Source organism: Camellia sinensis, chromosome 2 (genome assembly GCF_055761805.1).
Source record: "Camellia sinensis isolate YWXY chromosome 2, ASM5576180v1, whole genome shotgun sequence".
NCBI classification, from domain to species: domain Eukaryota; kingdom Viridiplantae; phylum Streptophyta; class Magnoliopsida; order Ericales; family Theaceae; genus Camellia; species Camellia sinensis.
The window spans coordinates 182,244,926-182,268,641 of NC_138962.1; the positions used below are offsets into that span (position 1 = coordinate 182,244,926).

Genomic DNA, 23,716 nt, shown 5'->3' on the forward strand with positions numbered 1-23,716 from the left:
AAAAATTAGGATTTAAATTAATAAAAATAAAAATTCAGGTTCATTTTGTTATAAAGTTGAAACTTTGGATTTTTTTTTTCCTCCTATTTATTTATTTGGTCTGAGGTTTACGCATTCAAGATGCTTTAAAAATTACCCATTTTAAAAATGGATTTTGTCAACTAGGGTGCTTAGATCATTGGTTGGCAAAGTCTTAAATAATTATGAATTCCTCAACTACTTATTTTTATGAAAAAATGACGTAGCGCAATATACGGGGATTAGATATCGTTCTAGTAGATGAATGAGACTTTTAAGTTTATGAGAAAAATAGAATATTGAATCTACAAATATTATTGATTGAATACATCCATTACATATGCTTGTAAGCTAATTTATAATAAACTAAACCTAATACTTGTAGGAAAAGTAATTCTAAATAAATTAGGAAACTTAAATCAACATAAGGAAATCTAAGAGAATAGGAAATTAAAATTCTAAACTATTTAAAATCCTAATCAAAATTTAATTCCAAAATAATAAAATAAATAAATAATATATCAAAAATATTAAAATAAAAACATAAAAATTCTTAAAATTCTATCCTACCTCAGAAAATGTACAATTATGTTGTGTTCAATTTTCTATAGAGGAAATAAAGAGTGCTTCCTTTGCTTTGTTCTTCTACTTGCCAACAACAAACCACTCTTGTATAAGGAGTTGGAGTCACTATTGTGCGGTTTGTACAGTACTGATTGTTGTGTAGTTAATGAGAATTATTTTGAATTTTATTTTTATTATTCGAACCATTCAATTTTTAAAGAACATTGAGTAGAACATATTTGTAAAAAATCAAATTAATCGGATATCAATAGAACTTTCATCAACTCAAATTTGTATATATAAAAAAATAAATATATTTTAAACTAAATACAAATGTGAGTTGATGAGGGATCTATCAATATCTGATCAACTTGATTTTTTATAAATATGTTCTACTCAATATTTTTTAAAAATTGAACAATTTAAATAATAAAAATAAAGTCTAAAATAATTGTTACGAGTCATATAATAGTCATTGCTATGCAAGCGGCATAGCAATGACTCCAACTCCATTGTATAAACGATTGCCTTAATTAAACCATTCTCCATACAAGTCCAGGAATTCTCGTTTTTCAACCCCCGAAAAAAATTTCTACTATTTTTTTTATAAATAGATTTTTTTTTTTTTAGTTCCAAATTTGGATTGGAGGCTTGTTTTTCTTGTTTGATAATCCGAACTATTTTGTTTGGAGGAAGTTTCTTGTATATTATTCATACATAGAAAATTAGTTTTACTCAATAATCGTAACATATTTAATTTATTACGTTTGTTATAAAAAAAAAAAATAGACGGTAGGTGTATTTTTGAAAATACTATATTTATATATAATTTTGTGACATGCTATAAATTGAACATGTTACAATTATCAGAACGATCTAATTTTTGTATGTGAATGATATATATATAAAATCTTACAAAATAAACTATTCATATTATCGAAATGGGACTCGTGCTGAGTTTCATGGGCTTGAATAATACCCTCCTATCTAAATTTGCAACTGAACCGAAAGCCTATAACTTTTTTTTTTTTTTTTTGGCCAAATATGTAATATAACTTATGCATGCTATGAATAAATAAGGGAAAATTATGTAAATAGTCCATGTATTTTACACGATGTGTCAATTTGGTCTCTATAGTTTAAATTTGCTCGATTTTGTCCCTTAATTTAACGGAAAGTCAAATAATGTGTCAATTTGGTCTTTGTATTTTTCACAATGTGTCAATTTAATCCCTATCAAAATCGAGAAAATTAAAACTACATGGACCAAATTCACATGTCGTGTAAAGTACAGGGACCAAATTGACACATTATTTGACCTTCTATTAAATTAATTTAACAACCGTTATTTATTAGACTAAAATGACACAATCCGTTATATTAAGGAGCAAAATCGAGCAAATTGAAACTACAGGAACCAAATTGACACATTGTGTAAAGTACAGAGACTATTTACATAATTTACCCAATAAATAAAGAATTACAAAATATACTAAGGCTTTGGTTGGATGAATGCAAATTTCAGATCAAGAAATTTGAGGTTGAATTTTATAAAAATATTGAGCCCCTATTGTAGGTGCATAGAAAAATTAGGAGAGATTTACTTTTTTTAGGTGGATTTCAATTGTCCACTTTTATATAAGTATTTTAAATGCATCCTAATAAAAACTCTTTAATATAATCTTCAAATACTTAAGTAAATTATCAAATCTGAACTAGGTTCTTCTTCATCATTTCCGTTAAATAATATCAAATTCATGCATTTAAATTGATAAATACAAACGAATGCTAAGTGTGTCAATTGTCATTGAAGGGGTAGGCATTGGGTTTTGTTTAAAAAAACTAGCTTATTGGCTAAAACAAAGGAAACAAAAAAAATTAATTCATAGCTTTTTTTACTATAGTTTGTTTGTTTGTTTGTTTTTTTTTTTTTTAACTTTTATATAATAACAGGAACAATGCAAACTACAAAGGAACTCTCAATTATCTTAAAATCTCTATCAAATCAGAAATCGAGTAAAACAATTTCTCATTGGATACAAAAAGGAACTCATCATTATTTTTATATTATCTCTTTCATTCTCCTCATTTGTTTCAATTTCTGATTTACAAAATTGAAAAGAAAAAAAAAAAAAAAAATACAAAACCAGGAGTTTTTTTTTTTTTTTTAAAAATATCTAGAATGTTGTGTTTACAACATTGTATTTATTTTGAACAGAGCTCACATTTCAACTCACCAAAAAAATATGAACTATCATATTATCTTATTATAATTTGTATACATTCTAATTTGTCATTAGTTTAATAGATTTCATAAATCATGTTTCTTATCAATACAACACATCACATAATACATAAAATATAATATAAAAAAATATAGTCAATCCTAATAAGAGTAAGAAACACCAGTATCATATTTTCTAATTATTTCAGTGGTTGATGAGATTGGTCAGAAATTGCATCACATGATCATCAACCTATCAAAAGGTAGCCACAATTGACTCTCATTTCTTAGAATTAGCATCTGATTATTAAGCGAATCACTCTCATTTAATAACAAATTAAAAACATGTTTAACATGAGGGAAAAAAAAGATATTGATGTAATTACTCATATTACTCATACAAATGCATTAAAATAAAAAATGTAAATAAAAACTCCTAGAAAATGCAGGAAATAAAAGGAAAAATAAAATACTGATGATGATGGTGATAGTAAATCAAACTATTGAATCAACAATTGTGGCAAATCAAAGAGCTTAAACTGTTAAAAAAATTAGCTCAACAATGTAGGTTAAGCTAATAACCTCTCACGTGCGAGTTCATCTTACATGTGTGAGGCAAACAGACTGAGAGAATGAAATATACAAAAGACAAACAAAACAAAGTATTGAACCAATACCATGTTGAATCCTCAAAAACTTAAATCGCTAAGAAATAGATTCAACAATGTATATCAAGTTCAAAAGCCGAATACCCAATTAAGAAAGCAAAGAAAATGAATAACACGAATAACCATTTTACTAGTTTCATATTTTCTTAAGAAACTATATGCACACACCTTTATACTTTTTTCCTTTCTTTTCTTTTGTTTAGCAAGAATCATTCATTAAACCCAAATACTTCTTCAACTCACTAGGAAAACAAGGGTAACGCCTCCATGAATTCACATTTAACTTCAAGATCTTCACCACCTTGTTCTTTGTCGACGACCGCCCACCGATATGCAACAATGCCACCAGCTTTTTCACAGCACCAAACATCAACATTTCCTCCACAACCCTCTCTGTGTGATGAAAACTACAGATCAACCACAAGATCTTCACTCCAATCTTTGTCGCGACATCTGACACGTGTAACATTTTTTTTGACACCGCAGCGATGCCTAGACCGTGCTCAATAAAAGCCAATCTCCCTTCAGCACATTCACAAAGTAATTTGATTAACTGCATAATTTTCTCACATTTGGATCGGTTGGAATCAGGAAGAAGATCAATGAGAACACATATGGCACCGGCTTCGATTGCTTTTAGTCTGCTTTTTTTGGATGAACTCAGAATCTCTATAAGAACTTGTAAAGAACATGAACTTGCTTTTGTGCATATCTCATCTGAAGCAAGCTCTAACATGGATTTAAACAAATCCATGCCTTGATCTTTCAAAACAAAGCTCCAATTATAATCGGTTTTTGCCATATTTTGGAATATCGAAATGGCGTAAAACCTAGCCTCTGCACTTCCTCTCTGAAGCATGAGGGCCATTGATTTCACTGATTCCGGCTTTGACAACATCTGAATTGTCTTTGTTTCATCTTCTTCTGATAATAAGAAATGATGCAAAACACCTAGAGCTTCCTCAGAAGCTCTAAAAGCGATAAAATCCGAGGTTTCTGATAGAATTTGAATTACAATCCTAACAAGCAATTCAACCCCACCTGATTTCTTAACATGATCATGCATTTCATCGTCAGTTTCAACGATGGATCGGAGTTTCTTGAGAGAACTCACCTTGAATGGTGTCGCTTCGATAGTGTTGAGGAGAGATACTAGCTCGTCGTGCTTGGGCGATGGTAGTGGTGAAGAAGAAGATTGAGAGAGGCTATTTTGCCATGCTAGGATGAGCCTCTTGAGAGTATGGTTTGGTGTGGTATCAAAATTATGAATGACTTGCATTGTGGTTGGGCATGTCGTCTTCTTGTAGGTAAAGAACCATTTTTCAATGTTCTTTCTCTCATATGTGAAGCCTGTTGAGATTGTCACAGGTTCTTTCATGATCTCCATTGAAATGGGGCACCTGAAATCTTGAGGGAAATCCATGGTTTGATGTGGGTTGTTCTTTTCCTTCTTCTCCATTGTAGATGAAGATGGTGGGGAGTTGGGTAAACAAATTTATATTGTGTATGTAATGTATAAAGAAATGTGTGAAAGTCTAAAGATGGAAAAATTCAAAGTCAAAACTGATTAGATGCTTTTGCAAGCTGTGTGTGTAAACATGAAAGCAACTTGGATGATCATTGGAACTCTTGAATGTCTTTGATTTTAACGGTTTTATATTCAAAATACTTTTGTTGCCCCCATGTTATGTACTATATCTTTTTTTAACCCATGGTTTTATGTAAGTTTTCATATACACCATTTACCATGTTAGATAATGTCCAAGTGTTCATGTGGCATTATTTTGATATTATTCTCGGCAAATTAAAAATTACAGTACATATTAAATAAGTAATGATTTATCTCACAATTACCTAACAAATATCACTTTTGTGAAATTTATCTAGGTAAATTATAGTTTTATCTCATAAAGTTTGTGTCATTTCTCACTTTGGTTAATAAAGGGTTATCTCACGTTGGTCCCTAAACTCTTACTCATTGCGTAATTTAATCTAATTATCAATTTATGCGACTGTTTAGCAGCAATTTAAAAACTTTAATAATTAAGTTTATCAATTTTATCCATAAAAAATATTTATTTTCTCACTTTAGTTCTTAAATAACTTAAGTTTTGTCCACTTTTGCCATGAGTCCAAACCCAACCTAAACTCAAAATCATCTCCACTTATTCAAAAAAATTAAAAATTATATACGTCATTTGAAAAAGAAATAGTTCGCTAATCAAAGTCTAAATGCTACTGAAGCAGATCACATAGTGGGTTGGGAGAAAGAAAGTGGTTAGTTGTGAGGAAAATGAGGTGATCATTTGTGAAAAAGCAGTAAAAAGGGTACTTAAAAGAGAGAAGATAATGGGAGAGAGAGGGAAAATAAAGAGGGACTGAAAGTTCAAATGTTGTCAGACAACATTTTAGTAAATAATAGGGTAAATTATGATGGTAGTTTTTGTATTTTGGTTTTTGTGTCATGCTAGTCTTTATAATTTCAATTGGTTCAATTTTAATATTGAATTTATGATTTTGTCTCAATTCGATCCAATTGATTACAACTCTTAACAATTTTGTATGAAAAATACGCATATAAATAAGTGGCATGTGTCATATTTTTAGCAGCAAAATTAAAACTTACTCAACTCAGTGAGTTAATCTTAACCAATTCAGTAATAATTTTTCATAAAAAACACTATCGACATTATTAATTGGATCAAATTGACAAAAAAATCTTAAATTAATGGTCAAATTTGAATCAATTGAAAGTGTAGGGATCAAAATGACATGAGAAGTAGAGACCACTGGTGTAATTTATTCTAAATAATATGACATGATTGGGAGAAATATATATATTTAGCTAATTTTTTTGGGGAGTTAAGTGGGAATATCTTCTTCTTTAAGAACCAAATTGGAAAAAGGCCCATACTTTAACACTATGTTTGGATTGAGTGATTTGGAGAGAAAAGAAAAGAAATGGAGAGATATGTATTTTTCTTTTTTGTTTGGATAACTTAAATGAAGAGAAATAGTGAGAAATGGAGAAAAACTAAGAGAACCCATGTATCTTATAACCCTCATTTTTAATCTTTCCAAAAGTGGAGAGATTGGGAGAAAAAAGAAAACAACAGATTCTTATGTTTTCATAATATCAATTTTGTTCCTGTAAAAATAAAATAAATAAAATGATTGATACCCATGTCCTCAAGGACTTTTCATATCCAGCAAAAGGTTATTTTGGTAATATAACATAAAAATATTTATTTTATTTTCTCTTATGAAATCTAACCAAACAAAAAGGAGAGAAATTACAATCATTTCTTTCTTTTATTTTTTACTTATCTATATAAAAATGAGAGAAATCACAATCAATTTTTTTTCTTTTCTTTTCTCTCATAACTTAAGTAATCATTTTTTTTCTTTTATTTCCTAAGTTCCTGTAACAACCCCGGTCCGTAATTAACTACTAATCCGTAATTAATGATGTTAATTAAGTGGTTAAAAAAGTTATGTGTTTATTATGTATTTTGTATGTTGTTTGGGCCTTCAACCTGCTACTTGTAGTAATATCTATCATGATTTATGCTTTGATATGAAATGATTTATGCTTTGATATGAATTTGATAGCCTAAATGGTTTCAGAAACTGAAATTGAGCACATGGATTGACTAATTAGAATTTTTAAAACCATTTAAGAAGTTTTGTAAAAAAACTGATTCAGTTTAGTAAAATCGCATGTGATTGAATTAAGCCTTAATTGGAACTATTTTTGAATAATTGAATTTTGTGCTAACCTTGACTAATTAAGGTTGCTTGTGTTTGATTTAAATGATGCATGATTGGTACCTAATCTAATCCTATTAATGATCCAAGATGTGATTAAGTGTATGATGTGCTAAGACATTTTGTGGTGTTGAGTGTAGGGGATTAAAACCCTTGTGTGTGTGTTGGAATTTTGCATGTGTGTGCACGTGTATTGTGCTCAAAGTGAGGTGTGTGTTGTGTTTATTTAGCTGAGTGAGGGAGTGTTGTATCATTCCTTTGCTCATGTGGCCCTTTGTGTAGAGAGAAAGAGAGAGAGTGCTCAAAGTTTGAAGAAGAAGAAGAAAACTAGGGAGATTCAACTCACATTTATGAAATTAAAGCTTCGGGTAAGGATTCTATGTCTAATTTCTGTAGCTATTCCTCCATGCATTATGTATTCAGAAAATTATTGAATCATCTAATGGAATTTGAAATGAAGATGGGTTTTGAGCAAGAAAGTGGCTTGTATGTATGTTTTTGCTTTCTGCTGGCTCTAGCCAAGAAAAGCTGGCTCTAGCCACCAACTTATTTTCAACATGTTTTCAAAAGATGTTTTAAGTACATATCTTCACTCCCATCTCTTTATGGGCATTCTTAGGCATGATTTATGAGCCGTTAAAGATTAAAAAGCTAAGAAACAACATAAGTAAGTGAATTAGAAAATATGTGTTGAATCTGAGTATATGGGCAATATGAACAAGTTATGTTGCATGGAATGAATGTGAAATTAAAGTGAGAAAGCTAAGCCATGTATGGCCACATAAATGAGTAATAATGAGACATGTTTTGTGCTATGTACATTTATGTTTGTAGGTCAAGACTCAAAGACTGACCAACCGTTTTTGGAAGTCCACTGTGAGTAACATTTTTGTAAAGATATGTTGATATGAATTATGTTCCAAACGAGTTATGATATGTTATGATTTCTGAAATGATATTGTTTACGTGAACGAATATCCCATGTTTGAAATCTATTATGACATCCATAGATAGTCCCAAGTCATGGGGGACAACATGTATATGCGGGTCCATGACATAAATGTGAATATGAGATCTTGTTAGCCACTTCATTGTGGTGATATGTGTTTAATCGGTATCCGGAACCGATTACTTTAGTCGGAAGACGATATGTAATATGTTCTATGAGATGTACCATTATGTTATGTTCTGATATGAGACTGATATGAATGATTGTGTCATGATTTGTTTTACGGATATGATATATTTAGTATTCGTTCACTAACCCTTTTACTTTAATGTTATTCACTGGGCTCTAACTCACTGTTTTTATATATATATATATATATATTTATAGGTAAGCGTTCTGGAGGGCAAGTGTAGGAGGGTTTTTACCGAGCCACTGTTTTGAAGCCTACCTGTGTGAGTAAAAATCTGACCACACTGCTTGCTTAGTGATCAACTGGAGAGCACAGGCAGAATAGATGGCTTTAGCAACCTGAAATAGAAAGAAAAGGCTCCGGCGGTGGTTCTTCCACCCGGGGGCACTCCGACGATCAAGTAAGTATATTTCTCCAAGATAATCAAGTGCAAAACTTAACACTTAAAACATAAATTTCATACCTTAGACCCACGGGGGTGCCTCTCTTTTATAATATACTCAATCCAAGTCCTACTAGAAGTATGACTTCTGTGAACTCCAATTTACTGCTTACTCTGGACTCTTTAAGAGATAAAAATAAACTCCCTTAAGAATTTTATCTAGGTTAAGTCCCTCTTTGTCCTAGGACTCTTGTCCCTTATCTGCTTATCTCGGATTCCGTTATCTTTGGGGATAACCTCGGCAACTCCGAGATCATCTCGGCTTAACTACCACGACACATGGCACCTCGGCTGACACGTCGGCGTCACCATGCCACGTGTTGGTATTCAGAAAATATATCCCCACAACTGCCCCCTAGGTTCTATTACCTCGGCATTCTGAGGTGATGGAACCTATACCGACATTTCAACATTTCTTTTCTGAGTAATGGCTCAAAAACTGTTTAGCCGAGATAATCCTCTTCCAGCTGACGTGTTCTCTTCGGAGAACAAGGTTTCGATCGTACTTTCCCACGCGCATGAGCTGTCATGCATATCTAACAGTTCCTTTCCACGTGTTTTGCCTTTATTGGAGCGTGTCTGTGACGCGCCTGAAAGCTGTCTATCATTTGTCTGCGCCGCCTGATGCCTGCGTTGCTCCAGGCGTAATAATTGCCCTAATTTTGCCGCCGTTTCAAATTTTTGACAAAACTCTTTTTTTGCCTCTATTTTTCCTTCACTTTTTCATTCTGATTCCTTGCTCTTTCTCTCTCCGAAAGCTCTTTCTTCTTCGAATCTGCCATTGCTTCTATCTCTCTTCTGGAACTGTCCTTAATCTCCCATTCTTGTGAAGCTTTCTTTGCTGTTGCAACCGATTTCTGAGCTCGGCGAACATTGCCCCGGCTTCATTTGTTCTGGTAAGATCCTTTCCTTTTATTCTTAATTCTCTTTATGCGCTTTTATCATTACTGCTTTGTTGCTCGATTTCTCCCATATTTTGAACATTTGTACTGTTTCAATATTTTTCTTGCCATAATTCTTGATCTTTATCCCTTTGTATTCTTCGTGTTTCTGATAGTCCATCTTTGTTTTTGAATCTGAAACTTCGTCTTTGTTTTCTCTTTTTTGTATCTGTCCCAGATCTGTGCCTTCGATCTTGATCTTTATAGTTCTTAGGTTTGGGATTTGTGCGTAGAACCTTCAAATTTAGGAAAAACTGAAACAAGCCTTATCAGCCCTTTCCTAGGTCTTTGCCGAGGTTCTTGTAACCCTTCTTAAAAAGCGCCCATCTTTTGAAACATATTTTAAGCTGACATAATGGGTATGTGGAGGCATAGGGTAAATACCCCAACAAAACTTGAATACTTTAGGCAGGAATTCTCTATCCCAGCCGATGTTCACCTTAAGCTAGCTGGGGATAATGATACCATCATGCCCACAGATCATACAATGCCTTTTCCTATAGTAGCTTTTACCGAATGTGGACTTCGGCTTCCACTTCATCCCCTTTTTCGTAAAGTTCTTTATTTCTACAGGCTGAACCCCATGCAACTTACTATCAACTCATATAGAGTGATTAACGGCATTATAGCTTTAGCTAGGCAGGAGAATCTTAGAATCACCCTGGCCGACCTTCAGTACTGCTATACCATGTGTCCCTTCAACCTGAAGGATAGGGGCTTCGTTTATTACCTTAAGCCGAGATCCACCCAGTTTAAAATTGTAGCCGACCTTCCAGACTCCAACAAGGGGGCTGGAGATGACTTTGTTATTGCGTCGGGAAATTGGGAATTTGGCCCAGATGAAGATGTCCACCTCTACCCTCTTCCTCGAACAATTTCAGAGGGCAAGGGTAAGAGCCCTGAGCCAACACTTAGTTGTTTTTATTTAAGTCTTTAATACTTTCTGTTTCTGACATCTGTTTCTTTGTCCTGCAGATCTTCATCAGCCACCGAAAAACTTCCGCCAATCCTTCATCCCAGGAACAGATCTGAAAAAACTCCTTGACCTTCCAGTCCACAAACGAAAAGCCCCACTGTTACTAAACTTCATCCCCACATATAAATCCACTTTGCCCGATATCCCAAAAAGGAAGAAAAAGAGTCTCTCTCCACCTACCGCTACAACTGTAACCGCTTCTTCATCCTGAACAGATCAAGGATCCACCTCTGACCCAGCCGATCTTCCATCAACTTCGGCCCCCTACTTAATACCAATTCCAGAACGTAAACGTCGACGAAGACTTGTAAAGACTGCCGAGATGGTTCGTCCAAGGCCCGTCGTTCAAGATCTTCTTGCCGACCTTCCAACTGACGCCGAAGCTGTACCAACGCAATCAATGCTCCCACCAAAGCCAAAGAGAGTTAAAAAGGCTCAGCCCAAGGCCAAGGCTACAGATGCCGAGGCTGAGGATGCTTTGCCTATTTCTAAACTGGCAGAAAGCAAAAAATCAACCTCTGCTGCCACCAAGAGGTCTGCTGAGGGCCAACCCTCAAGGTCTACACAATCTAAGAGGCCAAGGTCATCGTCCGCAACGACCTCGGCGTCAAAGAAGCCCGACGTTCCATGGGCTCCTGAACTAACTCTGGAGGATAGGCCTATCATGGCCAGTGAAAGTGCCGACGATATTAACGTTGGTGTCGCCCTCAGCACTGCTCTTCTCCTTCCAAATGATTTGGAGCGAAATGCTAAGCTTAGCGAGTATGAGAATTACGCTCTTATGCTCCAACACTCCGTTCAAGTAAGTGTTCCTGTTTGCACTTGCGATTTTTCCTTCTGTTTCCTACTGAGAATATTTTCTAACACTTCTGTTTTTCCTTAGGCCATTCAGCACGCCCATTCATTTTCAATGCAATCTTTTGAAAACCGACAAAGATTGGTTGATATGAAGAAGGAAGCATCTTCCATGAAGAAGGAGATCAGATCTCTTGAATCAAGGATGAAAAAAATTGGAAGATCAGGCCGAGGCGGCTACTAAGGCCCAAACTTTAGCTCTTGAGAAGGCCGAATCCGCTGAGGCCGTGAAAAAAGTTGCTGAGGCCGAGAAAAGAGATGCTGAGGCTAAGAAGGCCCAGGCAGAGAAAGAACTTCAGCAAGCTCTGGCCACCAAAGAGGCCGAAGTCAAAGAGGCCGACGAAAAGGCCTATGCCCAGGGCATGGCCGACGTCGCAGAGGACTACAAACTTCAAGTCAGGCATGCATGCAACAGGGGATTTTCCCTTGGTTGGATGTCCCTGATAAAGAAGCTTGATTTTCCTGCTGACTCGCCATTGCGCCAAGCCGACGCTATTCCTTTACCATTTCCTCCACCTCCACCTGAAGGCGAATCAGAGTCTGAGGCTGATGCCGAGGATGAAGATAAGGAAACCAATGAAGAAGCCTTGGTGAGAAAACCCAAGGATGCCGTCGAAGCCAAGTCCCCTCCTCCTGCTGAGCAGGTTATGGACTTAACCTTGGATGAGGAGGGTGATGAGGTTGAGGGGGCAACCAAGGAAATTGTCACTAAGGAAATTGTCACTGGGCAGCTATCGTCCGATCTTCTCTTGATAGAAAGAAGTGTTGAGACAACAATCGTAGAGATTGATGCCGAGATACAAGCGGAAAAAGTGGCCGAGGAGGTTCTTCCAGAGTCGTCCGAGGTCTCAACCCCTGCAGCTGCTAGTACTGAAGAGTCTTGATAACGTCTTTTGTACTTTTTTCTTCTTTTTCTGCACTTTGTACTTTGTACTTTCTTTTAATTTCTAGACAATGAAAAACTCCTTCTTATGGCCGACGTAGCCTTTTCAATATGTAACTGCAACTGCTCTTTCTATAGATGTTTTTTTTTTTTTTTTTTTTTTAATCTTGTGATGTTCTGTTGATTGCTTCTGCATAGTTCTATACTTAGAAATTTTTGTATGCTTCTTCATGTTGCATCCTTTATGCAATCTTGTCGGGGTTACATACCTCGGGTATAACTACAAAACTTTTACTTCGGAAAAATACTGACCTGCAATCTTGTAAATTGCTACAAATTTCAACAAGTGTTAACATATACTGTAGACTTTTCTAAGTGTTTAAATAAATTTCAACAAGTGTTTAAACGATATACTTAGCCTTTACTTCAGCTTGTAAGTTTCTGTATACCTCGGCTGGTGACCATATGTCGGCTTAACATAAACTTGTAAATTGCTAAAATTTCAACAAGTGTTAAGCATCTTCCTTAGGGTTTAAACAACCCACATATTGCTATGAGAACTTAAGCAATAACCTCGGCTTAACTTCAACTTGTAAATTGCTACAAATTTCAACAAGTGAAGATAAGGAATTAGCTTAATTCTAACTTGTAAATTGCTACAAATTTCAACAAGTGAATTAAGGAATAACCTTGGCTTAACTTCAACTTGTAAATTGCTACAAATTTCAACAAGTGAAGATAAGGAATCAGCTTAATTCCAACTTGTAAATTGCTACAAATTTCAACAAGTGAATTAAGGAATAACCTCGGCTTAACTTCAACTTGTAAATTGTTACAAATTTCAACAAGTGAAGATAAGGAATCAACTTAATTCCAACTTGTAAATTGCTACAAATTTCAACAAGTGAATTAAGGAATAATCTCGGCTTAACTTCAACTTGTAAATTGCTACAAATTTCAACAAGTGAAGATAAGGAATCAGCTTAATTCCAACTTGTAAATTGCTACAAATTTCAACAAGTGAATTAAGGAATAACCTCGGCTTAACTTCAACTTGTAAATTGCTACAAATTTCAACAAGCGAAGATAAGGAATCAGCTTAATTCCAACTTGTAAATTGCTACAAATTTCAACAAGTGAATTAAGGAATAATCTCGGCTTAACTTCAACTTGTGAATTGCTACAAATTTCAACAAGCGAAGATAAGGAATCAGCTTAATTCCAACTTGTAAATTGCTACAAATTTCAACAAGTGAATTAAGGAATAATCTCGGCTTTTTCTTTGCCCCCAATGTGAACCTGAGTTTGACTTGGGTTCACATTAATTATGTCTTCAATAAATATCAATGCATAACTTTCTTAATCTTGTGTGTTGAAAGAATTCTGAAAGGACTTTATTGATGATATCGGCCAAAATATGATGTACATCTAATGATAGAAAAATTTCAAATTACAAGTATTCCAAGGTCTGGGCAGTGCTTTGCCCTCATTGTCCTCAAGCCGATATGCTCCATTGCCTAATATTGAAGTAATTCTGTAGGGTCCTTCCCAGTTTGGGCCAAGCTTGCCTTCCCTGGGGTCCTTCTTGTTTCCGACGACTTTTCTCAGGACTAGGTCGCTGACTTGAAAATCTCTTGGATTGACCTTCTTGTTGTAGGCTCTAGCAATCTGTTGCTGGTATACTGCAAGCTGAATGGCAGCTTTCTCTCTTCGTTTTTCCAATAAATCCAGATCTCGGGCTAAGAGTACGTCATTGGTGCCATTCTCTACTCCCTGGGTTCTGATCCCTGGGATGCCGATCTCCAATGGGATGACTGCTTCTGTGCCATAAGCCATGGCAAAGGGGGATTCTCCTGTTGATCTTCTCGGCGTAGTCCGATATGCCCAAAGTACATTGGGCAATTCGTCTACCCATTTTCCTTTTGCTGCCTGCAGCCTTTTCTTTATTCCATCCAGAATTACTTTGTTGGATGCCTCTGCTTGCCCATTGCTTTGGGGAAAACTTGGTGTTGAGAAATAATTCTTGATCTTGAATTTTGCACAAAAGTTCTTGATGAGTTTGCTGTCAAACTGTGTTCCGTTGTCGGCAACTATTGCTCTTGGAATCCCAAATCTGGTGATAATGTTTTTCCATATAAAATTCTTGACGTCCACATCTCGGATTTTGGCAAGAGGTTCTGCCTCTATCCATTTTGTAAAGTAGTCTGTTGCTACCAGCAAGTATTTTCTCTGTCCAGTTGCCTGGGGCAATTGTCCAACCAGATCCATGCCCCATTGGGCAAACGGCCAAGGGCTGGATACTGGGTTTAGGTCAGCAGCTGGCTGATGTATCAAAGGTGCAAACCTTTGGCATTGTTCGCACTTCTTCACATAGGCTTCGGCATCCTTTTGCATGTAGGGCCACCAATATCCCTGGGTAATGGCCCTATGGGCTAATGATCTGCCCCCAGCATGGCTTCCACAAATTCCTTCATGGATTTCGTAGAGAAAATCTTCAACCTGCAAAGGGTGTACGCACCTTAAAAGCGGTCAAGTGAAGGACCTTCTGTAGAGATGGCCTTCTGCTGTTAGGCTGAATCTGGCCGACTTCAGTCTGATTTTATGTGCTTCCTTATGGTTTTCTGGCAGTTTTCCCTCTTTTAGGAATGCAATGATTGCATCCATCCAGCTTGGTCCTAAGTCTACGCACATTGCTTCTTGTTCGGTGCTCTACTTATCTATGCTCGGGGCCGACATGCAATCGATCATAATTGTCATTGTTCTTCCAGTTTGAATTGAACTGGCCAGGTTAGCCAACGCGTCGGCGTGGGTGTTGTCATCTCGGCTAACTTGGAGTAATCTGCAATTCTGAAATAGGGCTGCCAGTCGAATGACTTCCTTCGCATATGCCGACATTCTTTCATCTCTGGCTGTAAATTCTCCCGTTGACTGGTTAACAATGAGTTGTGAATCACAAAAAACAATTACCTCGTCAGCCTCTGCTGCTGCTGCTAGCTTTAGCCCTGCAATTAATGCTTCATATTCTGCTTCATTGTTGGAGGCTTTGAACCCCAGACGGATGGACTGTTCTACTATTTCTCCATCTGGAGATATCAGCAGTACTCCTGCCCCTGCTCCCTGGCGGTTTGAACTTCCATCGATGAATAGTCTGAATGAATCGCCGATGTAGATGCTGCAGGGTCTGAGCTTCTCTTTCTCTTGCTTTTTTGTCTTTGGCTGGGATTCTTTTTGCTTGTTGGGACAATGCTCATCTTGGCTCGACGGAGCCCGATGTGTGATGGCCTCAGGTGTGAGTTCTGCGATGAAGTCGGCCAAAACTTGGCCCTTTATTGCTGTTCTCAGCCTAAACTCCAGGTCAAACTGGCCCAGTGTTACTGCCCATTTTGCTATCCTTCCTGTTAAATCTCCTTGTTGCAACAAGGATTTCAGTGGGTGCTCTGTTAGGACCACAATTTTGTGTGCCTGAAAGTAATGACTCAATTTCTTTGAAGCCATTACTAAGGCTAGCATTAATTTTTCCAGTGGTAGGTATCTTGTTTCTGCGTCGGCCAAAGTTTTACTTACATAATAAACAGCATTTTGTTCTCCTTTTTCCTCTCGGATTAGTACTGCACTGACTGCGTGTTCTGAGACTGCTAAGTACAAAAACAGTTCCTCCCCTGGTACTGGGTTGGAAAGAACCGGAGTTGTGGTCAAGTACTTTTTTAGGTCGGTTAAAGCGGCTTCACATTCCTCTGTCCATAGGAAGTCCGTGGCTTTTTTCACCAGGTTGAAAAAGGGTCTGCACTTATCTGAGCTTCTGCTGATGAATCTGTTTAGGGCTGCGGCCCTTCTAGTAAGCACTTGAACTTGCTTTGCCGATGTCGGGCTCTGTAAGTCTAGGATGGCCTTGATTTGGTCTGGGCTGGCCTCAATGCCCTTTCTTGTTACCAGATATCCTAAAAATTTACCTGATCCAACTCCAAAGGCGCATTTTGAGGCGTTGAGTCGGAGCCGATATCTTTTGAGTATGTGAAAGACCTCTTTTAGGTCGGCAAGATGACCCTTTGATTCCTTTGTCTTTACGACCATATCGTCGATGTAGACTTCTACTGTTTTGCCAATCAGGTGCTTAAACATCTTTGTTACTAACCTCTGATAGATTGCTCCTGCGTTTTTCAACCCAAAAGGCATTACCTTGTAACAATACAGGCCTTTAGGGGTGATGAACGCAGTTTTCTCCTCGTCTGGAGGGTACATGGCAATCTGGTGGTACCCTCTGTATGCATCCAAAAAACTCATCCTTTCATATCCTGAAGTGGCGTCTACCAGTTGGTTGATTTTGGGCAGAGAAAAGCTGTCTTTGGGGCAAGCTTTGTTGAGGCTGGTAAAGTCTACACAAACCCTCCATTTGCCATTCTTCTTTTTTACTACTACTGTGTTGGACAGCCATGTTGGGTATTGAACTTCTCGGATGGCCCTGGCCTCCAGGAGTCTGTCTACCTCTTCTTCTACTGCTTCGACGTGCATCAACGTCGGTCTTCTGGCTCGTTGAATCACAGGTTTTGCCAATCTGTCGACATTCAGTTTGTGGCAAGTGACCTCGGGGTCAATGCGTGGCATTTCATAAGGTGTCCAGGCGAACACCTCTATGTTTGCCCTTAAGAAATCTTCCAGTTCTTTCTCTTCTTCTCTGGCTAAGCCTGAGGACGAAAACTTTTTTCAGCGCCTCTTCGCTCTTTTCGGCTGGTTCCTTCCCGACGTCTTCTAGGACCTCCATGTCCTCATCTTCAACTTCTGCGTTCGTTGGCTCCCGTATACTACAGGTGGATTTCATTGCTGTTATGGAGCAATTTTTTGCTTGTAGTTGATCCCCTCTGACTTCTTCAATCCCATGCTCTGTTGGGAACCGTAGTAGTTGATGCAACGTTGAGGGAACTGCCCCCATTGCATGCAACCACGGCCTTCCCAAGATGATGTTGTATGGTGAGGGCGTGTCAATTACCAGGAATTCCGTTAGGATCTTCTTAGTGCCGGCTTGTACCTCCAAGCTTGTTGCACCCAGTGGCCATGTCGGCGTTCCTTTAAAGCCGACCATCGGGCCGCTGGATTGTTCTAAGTCATCAGGGTGAAGGCCTAGCTCCTTGTAACATCTGACATACATGATGTCACAGGAGCTGCCTTGATCTATTAGGATGCGTTTTACTTGGCACTCCCCAACCTGGAGGGATACTACCAAGGCATCATTATGTGGATGTTGGACCAATTCCAGGTCGGCTTCAGTAAAGGCTATCATCGGCCCTTGGCATTCTTCTGACCGATGTCTCTTCTCCCCGACTTGGTAGATATGCTGTAAATGTCTTACCCTCTGGGTCTCTCCTCTGACCTCGTTTTCGTTGACCCTAGAGTGGATCACATTAACTACTCTCGGTCCTCCTGCTGGTGGTAATTGTGCTGGGGGAGGCGGTGCTGCTGGTGCTTGAGGCAACCTTGCCTGTTCTTCCCTGGTCCTGGCCTCATCGACCAGGTCCCTCAGAAGGCCTTGTCTTACCAGGTCCTCCAAGTGTGCTTTCAAGGCTCTGCAACCTTGAGTTGGGTGCCCTTCTTCATTGTGGTAGGCACAACGTCTACCAACGTTCCTTCCTATGAATTCCCCTGGTGCTCTTGCCGGAGCCCTGAAATAGGGTTGATTTCGAATCTGATCTAAGACTTTATGGATTGGGATCCGGAATATTGTTGTTACCGCCTGTTTATTTCTCAACTCTGTTTCTTGTTTGGTCGGTCCATTGTTGCCTCGGCTTCGCTTCGGCGAGCCGTTTCCCTTTTCTTGTTTTATCTCTTTGTTTCCCGATGTATCTTCTTCGGCTCTGGCATACTTCTCGATTCTTGCCATGAGTTCTTCCATGCTTTTTGGCAATGGTTTTGCCAAAGACTTCTGTAGCGGGCAGTCATCTTTCAGGCCGTTCTTGAAAGACACGACAGCTACCTCTTGGTTGCATTCGGGTATTCGGTTGAACACCTCGTAGTACCTCTTCGCATAGGCCCTAAGGCCTTCTTCTTTGGTGATTCTTAGAGCCATCAAAGCATCAACCCTCAGGGGTTGCAGCTTGTTGGTCACGAACCTGGCCACAAACATCTCGGCCAGGCCTTCCCATGTCTTTATGCTTCCCTTTGGTAATTTATGGAACCAATCAGATGCAATTTCCCCAAAGGATGAGGGGAATACTTTGCAGAGCAACGGCTCGTTCCCGCTATATAACGCCATTGAATTCAAGTATAGTCCAACATGAAAGTTTGGATCTGACTTGCCATCATAAATTTGGAACCTCGGCATGCTGAATCTCTTTGGTGGTTCGAATTTGTCCAGTTCCACCGAGAAAGCTGTCTTCGATTTTACTGGGGAGTTTACCTCGGCTTCAGCATTCTGCTGCCTCCTTTTGAGGTAGTCCCTCAGGTCTTCTTTGCTCCTCCCTGGAGCTCAACTGTCTTTGGATTTTAGTCTTTTTGGTACACTGCTTTCGGCCTCATGGTGGGTCCGTTTGGATCTTTCTTCATGGGTTGTGTCAAAGTAGAGTACTTGCCCCTGAACATGTCGATGTTCTTTGGGCTCTGGATTCTTCATGTGGTGCGTCCTTCGGGACTCTTCTTGCCTCGGTTTTTCTCGTCCGACTTCCCTGGAAGGCCGGTGAAAATGCCTTCCGCTCTTGGTATGCTGAGGGATCTCGGGGATTGGTTTTCTTCCACTCTTCTGGGTGTTGGTTGCTGGCACTGGTGTATCTTGCAGCGGGTATGGTGGCTGCATAATGTTATTCTGCATCATGAAGTTGACGACTGACTGAAGGTCTGTCAACTTGTTCGCCAATTCTTTCACTTCCTCATCCCTCCGTAGGCACCTGTCCCTCCATACCTGGAGGTTATCTTCATTGTAGTACTTTCCTTGGTTTGTCCTTTTTGACGTGTCGCCTTCCGGGATGACGTCGTTCTCTCTGTGACCCTGGTCGCGGGCTTCTGTATTGTGGTTGTCTCCTTCAATGTCATGGTCAATTGGTCTGCCACTCCCAACGGGAGTGTCATCCCCAATATTTTCCTGCTGTCCGTTACTGGCCATCTATTCTTCCTTCGTTCCCACAGACGGCGCCAAATTGTGTGAGTAAAAATCTGACCACACTGCTTGCTTAGTGATCAACTGGAGAGCATAGGCAGAATAGATGGCTTTAGCAACCTGAAATAGAAAGAAAAGGCTCCGGCGGTGGTTCTTCCACCCGGGGGCACTCCGACGATCAAGTAAGTATATTTCTCCAAGATAATCAAGTGCAAAACTTAACACTTAAAACATAAATTTCATACCTTAGACCCACGGCGGTGCCTCTCTTTTATAATATACTCAATCCAAGTCCTACTAGAAGTATGACTTCTGTGAACTCCAATTTACTGCTTACTCTGGACTCTTTAAGAGATAAAGATAAACTCCCTTACGAATTTTATCTAGGTTAAGTCCCCTCTTTGTCCTAGGACTCTTGTCCCTTATCTGCTTATCTCGGATTCCGTTATCTTTGGGGATAACCTCGGCAACTCCGAGATCATCTCGGCTTAACTACCACGACACATGGCACCTCGGCTGACACGTCGGCGTCACCATGCCACGTGTTGGTATTCAGAAAATATATCCCCACACTACCAAATGTTTTGGGTGCCTCCGAGTTGGGGCTAGGCCTGAAAGGCCGTTAGCAAGCTTTCGGTTATGTTGTACATTTTTGACCCGTACATCTATTTTTTTGTATAAGATATTGTGCTATATGTTATGTAATGTAAGTGGGTAAATTAATGATTTTACATGTGATTATTTGTTCATATAGATGCATAGCTCGTTGGATTATTGGTGTTTTGTTTATTACTTCCGCAAGCCCCACTTATTTTGATTATACAGGAAGGCCTTCGGTAATTCAAGGATTACTGGCTGGTTACGATACTAAACCTATATGGGCGGGTTTGGGTCGTGACAGTTCCCAAACATAGTGTTAGGGACAAAGTGTAATTTATTATATTTTTGTTATAAAAATATAGTGGTCATTAGAATTTGGATAAAAGTGTAAACAATATAATAGTATAGGGACTAAAATGAGAAAAAAAAATTTAAAGACCAAAGTAATAAAATGGGTCATACTTTAGAGGCAAAAGTATAATTTAGGCCTAGTTTGGCATAAACTAAAAAATTCAAAAAGTCACTATCTTATTTAGGTCACATCATTTTATTTAAGTTGCATCATTTCTCTACCACATCACTTCAAACTCAACTTATACCCAACCCATATTTCATAAAAAATCAAAAAATACACTTATTTAGATCATCACAAACAACCCTTTACTCAATTTTCACTGGGTCATTCCTTTGGAGTGCAACATAAATAATATAACATAATATTCTAAAACTACAAAATAATTCCCCCAAATAGTGTAATGGGAATCGTTTTTCATTCATGAAAAATGAAAAAAAAAAAATTATAAATAATACACGTTAATATGTGTTTGGAAGAATAATATTTATATATATATACATTTAACATTTGACGTGCACAAAATAATTGTCCCAAAATTTAAACCCATAACTTATAAATTAAGACCAAAGTTTTATTATGGAACCATAATCATCCCCTGAATTGTTATTTCAATGTGATATAAGTAAAATGTAAATACAAAAATAATAGATTCTACTGTATAAATTAGTTACATTTAAGGTGAGCACACGTCACGACATGCAACCAAAAACTTCTCATCAGAATGACACTATTCTCACATTATTTACACAATTACCTATACAAATCAATGCCTTTAACAAATATCCAAGCCCACTCTTGAAGCAATTTAGGGTTGAAACATCAAAAATATGTATTTAGTTAGGGACATTGTATAAATAACCCAAACCTTGGGAAAACTTTATATAACCTTAAAATGTGGCGTACCGTTTGAGGGGTTGACTTTTAGATATCTGATAGATAAGACTTCAAATTCGTATTTAAACTTATAATTAAAGTATTGATTTCAACAGTTTTTATGCATACTATTCAAACATAGAGCTTTGATGTTATACGTTTTTTAAGGGCTGGGTTTGTCAAAAATTTAAATTTGAATTTGAAGTCTATTATATATCTTCTTTTTCACGATCTCAATTATTTAATTTATAAAAAATTTCACATATTATTTAATAATTTTTTTTTAAGTTAATCGAAAAATTTTAACTTTCTATTTTATTGTCTTTAAAAAAGGAAATCAGGTTCTATTCAATTCTTACTGGATCATGCTGTTTAGGATTATATGGCCCACCACGGTCCCGCCTGATGACTTGAATAATTCATTTTTAGACTACAATACGTAAATTATTTATGAAAAAAATTAGTTGATCGATAACTATAGTCATGTTAGTTTATTGCATTTGCTTTTCACAAAAATAAATGGTCTAAATTTCAAATAATATTTATCATTTATTTTTTTACAAATAAATGTCTTAAACTATATGATTATGGGGCAGCTCGTCTCCAGTTCACAAAGTGGATTAGACAGCATTGTTGGACCCATGGAGTCTATCACAGATCTTGTTTCGATAATCTGAACCGTTCAATGTGTAGAACTCGTCGAGTACTTTACCTTTATAAAAAATTATGTTGATTAAATATCGATAGCTACTTGATCGGATCAGATTTTTGTCAAAAATTTATTTTGAAAATTATATTTACCATTGACAGAAATTTGATCGGATCAAGTAGTTAGCTGTATCTGATCAACATGATTTTTTATAAGGATAAAGTAATCGACAATTTTTATATATTCAATGGTTTGAATTATCGAAATGGAACCCACTGTGGGCCCACACGAGCCTAACAACACGATCCAGTCCGATTACAAATTGGAGAAAAGCCTAGCCCATGATTCTGATTATCACATCAACTTGATTTCTTACATAGTTAATTTATATATTGTCGTCTAAAAAATAAACGATTTGAATCATTAAGATGGAACCTATGATAGGCCCTGCGAACCCAGACAACACAGTCCAATTTACTTTATGGATTGGAGAAAATATATCTTAAAAAAAATGGATGATATTTTTTGAAAAGTACACTTGTCGTTCATTTTTTCAGACACAAATACGACAAAATAAAAATGTTACAATTATCAGATCAATTTAATATACATTTTTTATCAATAATATACACAAAATATTTTACAAAATGAACAATTCAAATGATCAAAATACCACGTATAATCAACCTCACAGCAAGGCCCTTAACAATTTTAAATTTAAAGTTGAAAGAAATAAACCATTTCTAAGTAATTGTTTTTTCAACAGTTTATTATACAATACATCACAATATTCAAACATAGCTTACACAAAACCGGCGGTGACTGCGAGGCTATACATGTTCTCATTTGACATTAACTTCCTTAGTCGGTTGAGCTGCCTCCATGACTCTCTCTCTCTCTATCTCGTTGAGAATTCACGTCAAGGTTTGATCATGATAGTTTGGCACAATAAATAAATTTTAAAAATGAAATAATATTTTAGAGTTTAATAACTATACAATTAGTAATCAACAGTAGTGAGTTGACAAAAGTAAAAGATTTGTTGATATAAAATGGATAGTATATTATATATAAAATTTCCATCTTGCAAAATCACCACCACCCTTGATTAATTATAACAATATTTTAAATAAATGAGTCGGTATTAGTCGTGTACCAGTATTGATAATATTAAATGATGTGTATCGAAAAATCAAGTGTAGAGACGGTGATTTTTAAAAAATCATCCATTATAAAAAATAATAACTAAACTAGCTGTATTAACTATAAATCTCGCTGATACAATTACTTGTCATATGCTATCCTAAGAAATATGAGTTTGGGGTGCCTAATGTGCCCAATGGACAACAATGGTTTCGTCTAGGAAGTTAGTTATTTTAGTTTATTTATTTATTTATTTGTTTATTTTAGTCTAGTTAAAAAAGTTATTTCTGATAGATTGTTGATTTTTTTCGTAATTAATTTGATAGTAATAAGAAAAAAATAATAATAATTATGAGTTGAATATAGTATTTTATTTTATTAACTATTTTATTATATTTTATCTTTATTAATTATTTTAGTCCGAATAACGCTTCCCAGACCAATATATAGCTGTGAGTTTAGGTAGGCCTGCATCGGATCCACTGAGATGATTTAAAAAGGTTAATCTTTTAAGATCTATTGAGTAGTTCATTCATT

The 23,716-nt window shown here is 36.9% G+C and overlaps 1 protein-coding gene across 1 annotated transcript; it reads right to left on the reverse strand.

Moving 5' to 3' along the window:
* Window positions 1–3,321: 3,321 nt before the first annotated feature.
* LOC114308759 (E3 ubiquitin-protein ligase PUB23-like) lies at window positions 3,322–5,009 on the reverse strand. The gene has a single exon (XM_028254420.2). The coding sequence runs from the start codon at window positions 4,931–4,933 to the stop codon at window positions 3,674–3,676; it is 1,260 nt and encodes a 419-aa protein (XP_028110221.2). The 5' UTR covers window positions 4,934–5,009; the 3' UTR covers window positions 3,322–3,673.
* Between the last annotated feature and the right edge of the window lie 18,707 nt (window positions 5,010–23,716).

Excerpts from the sequence above, each read along its gene's own strand:
- LOC114308759 (XM_028254420.2), bottom strand. The coding sequence starts at position 4,933 with ATGGAGAAGAAGGAAAAGAACAACCCACATCAAACCATGGATTTCCCT.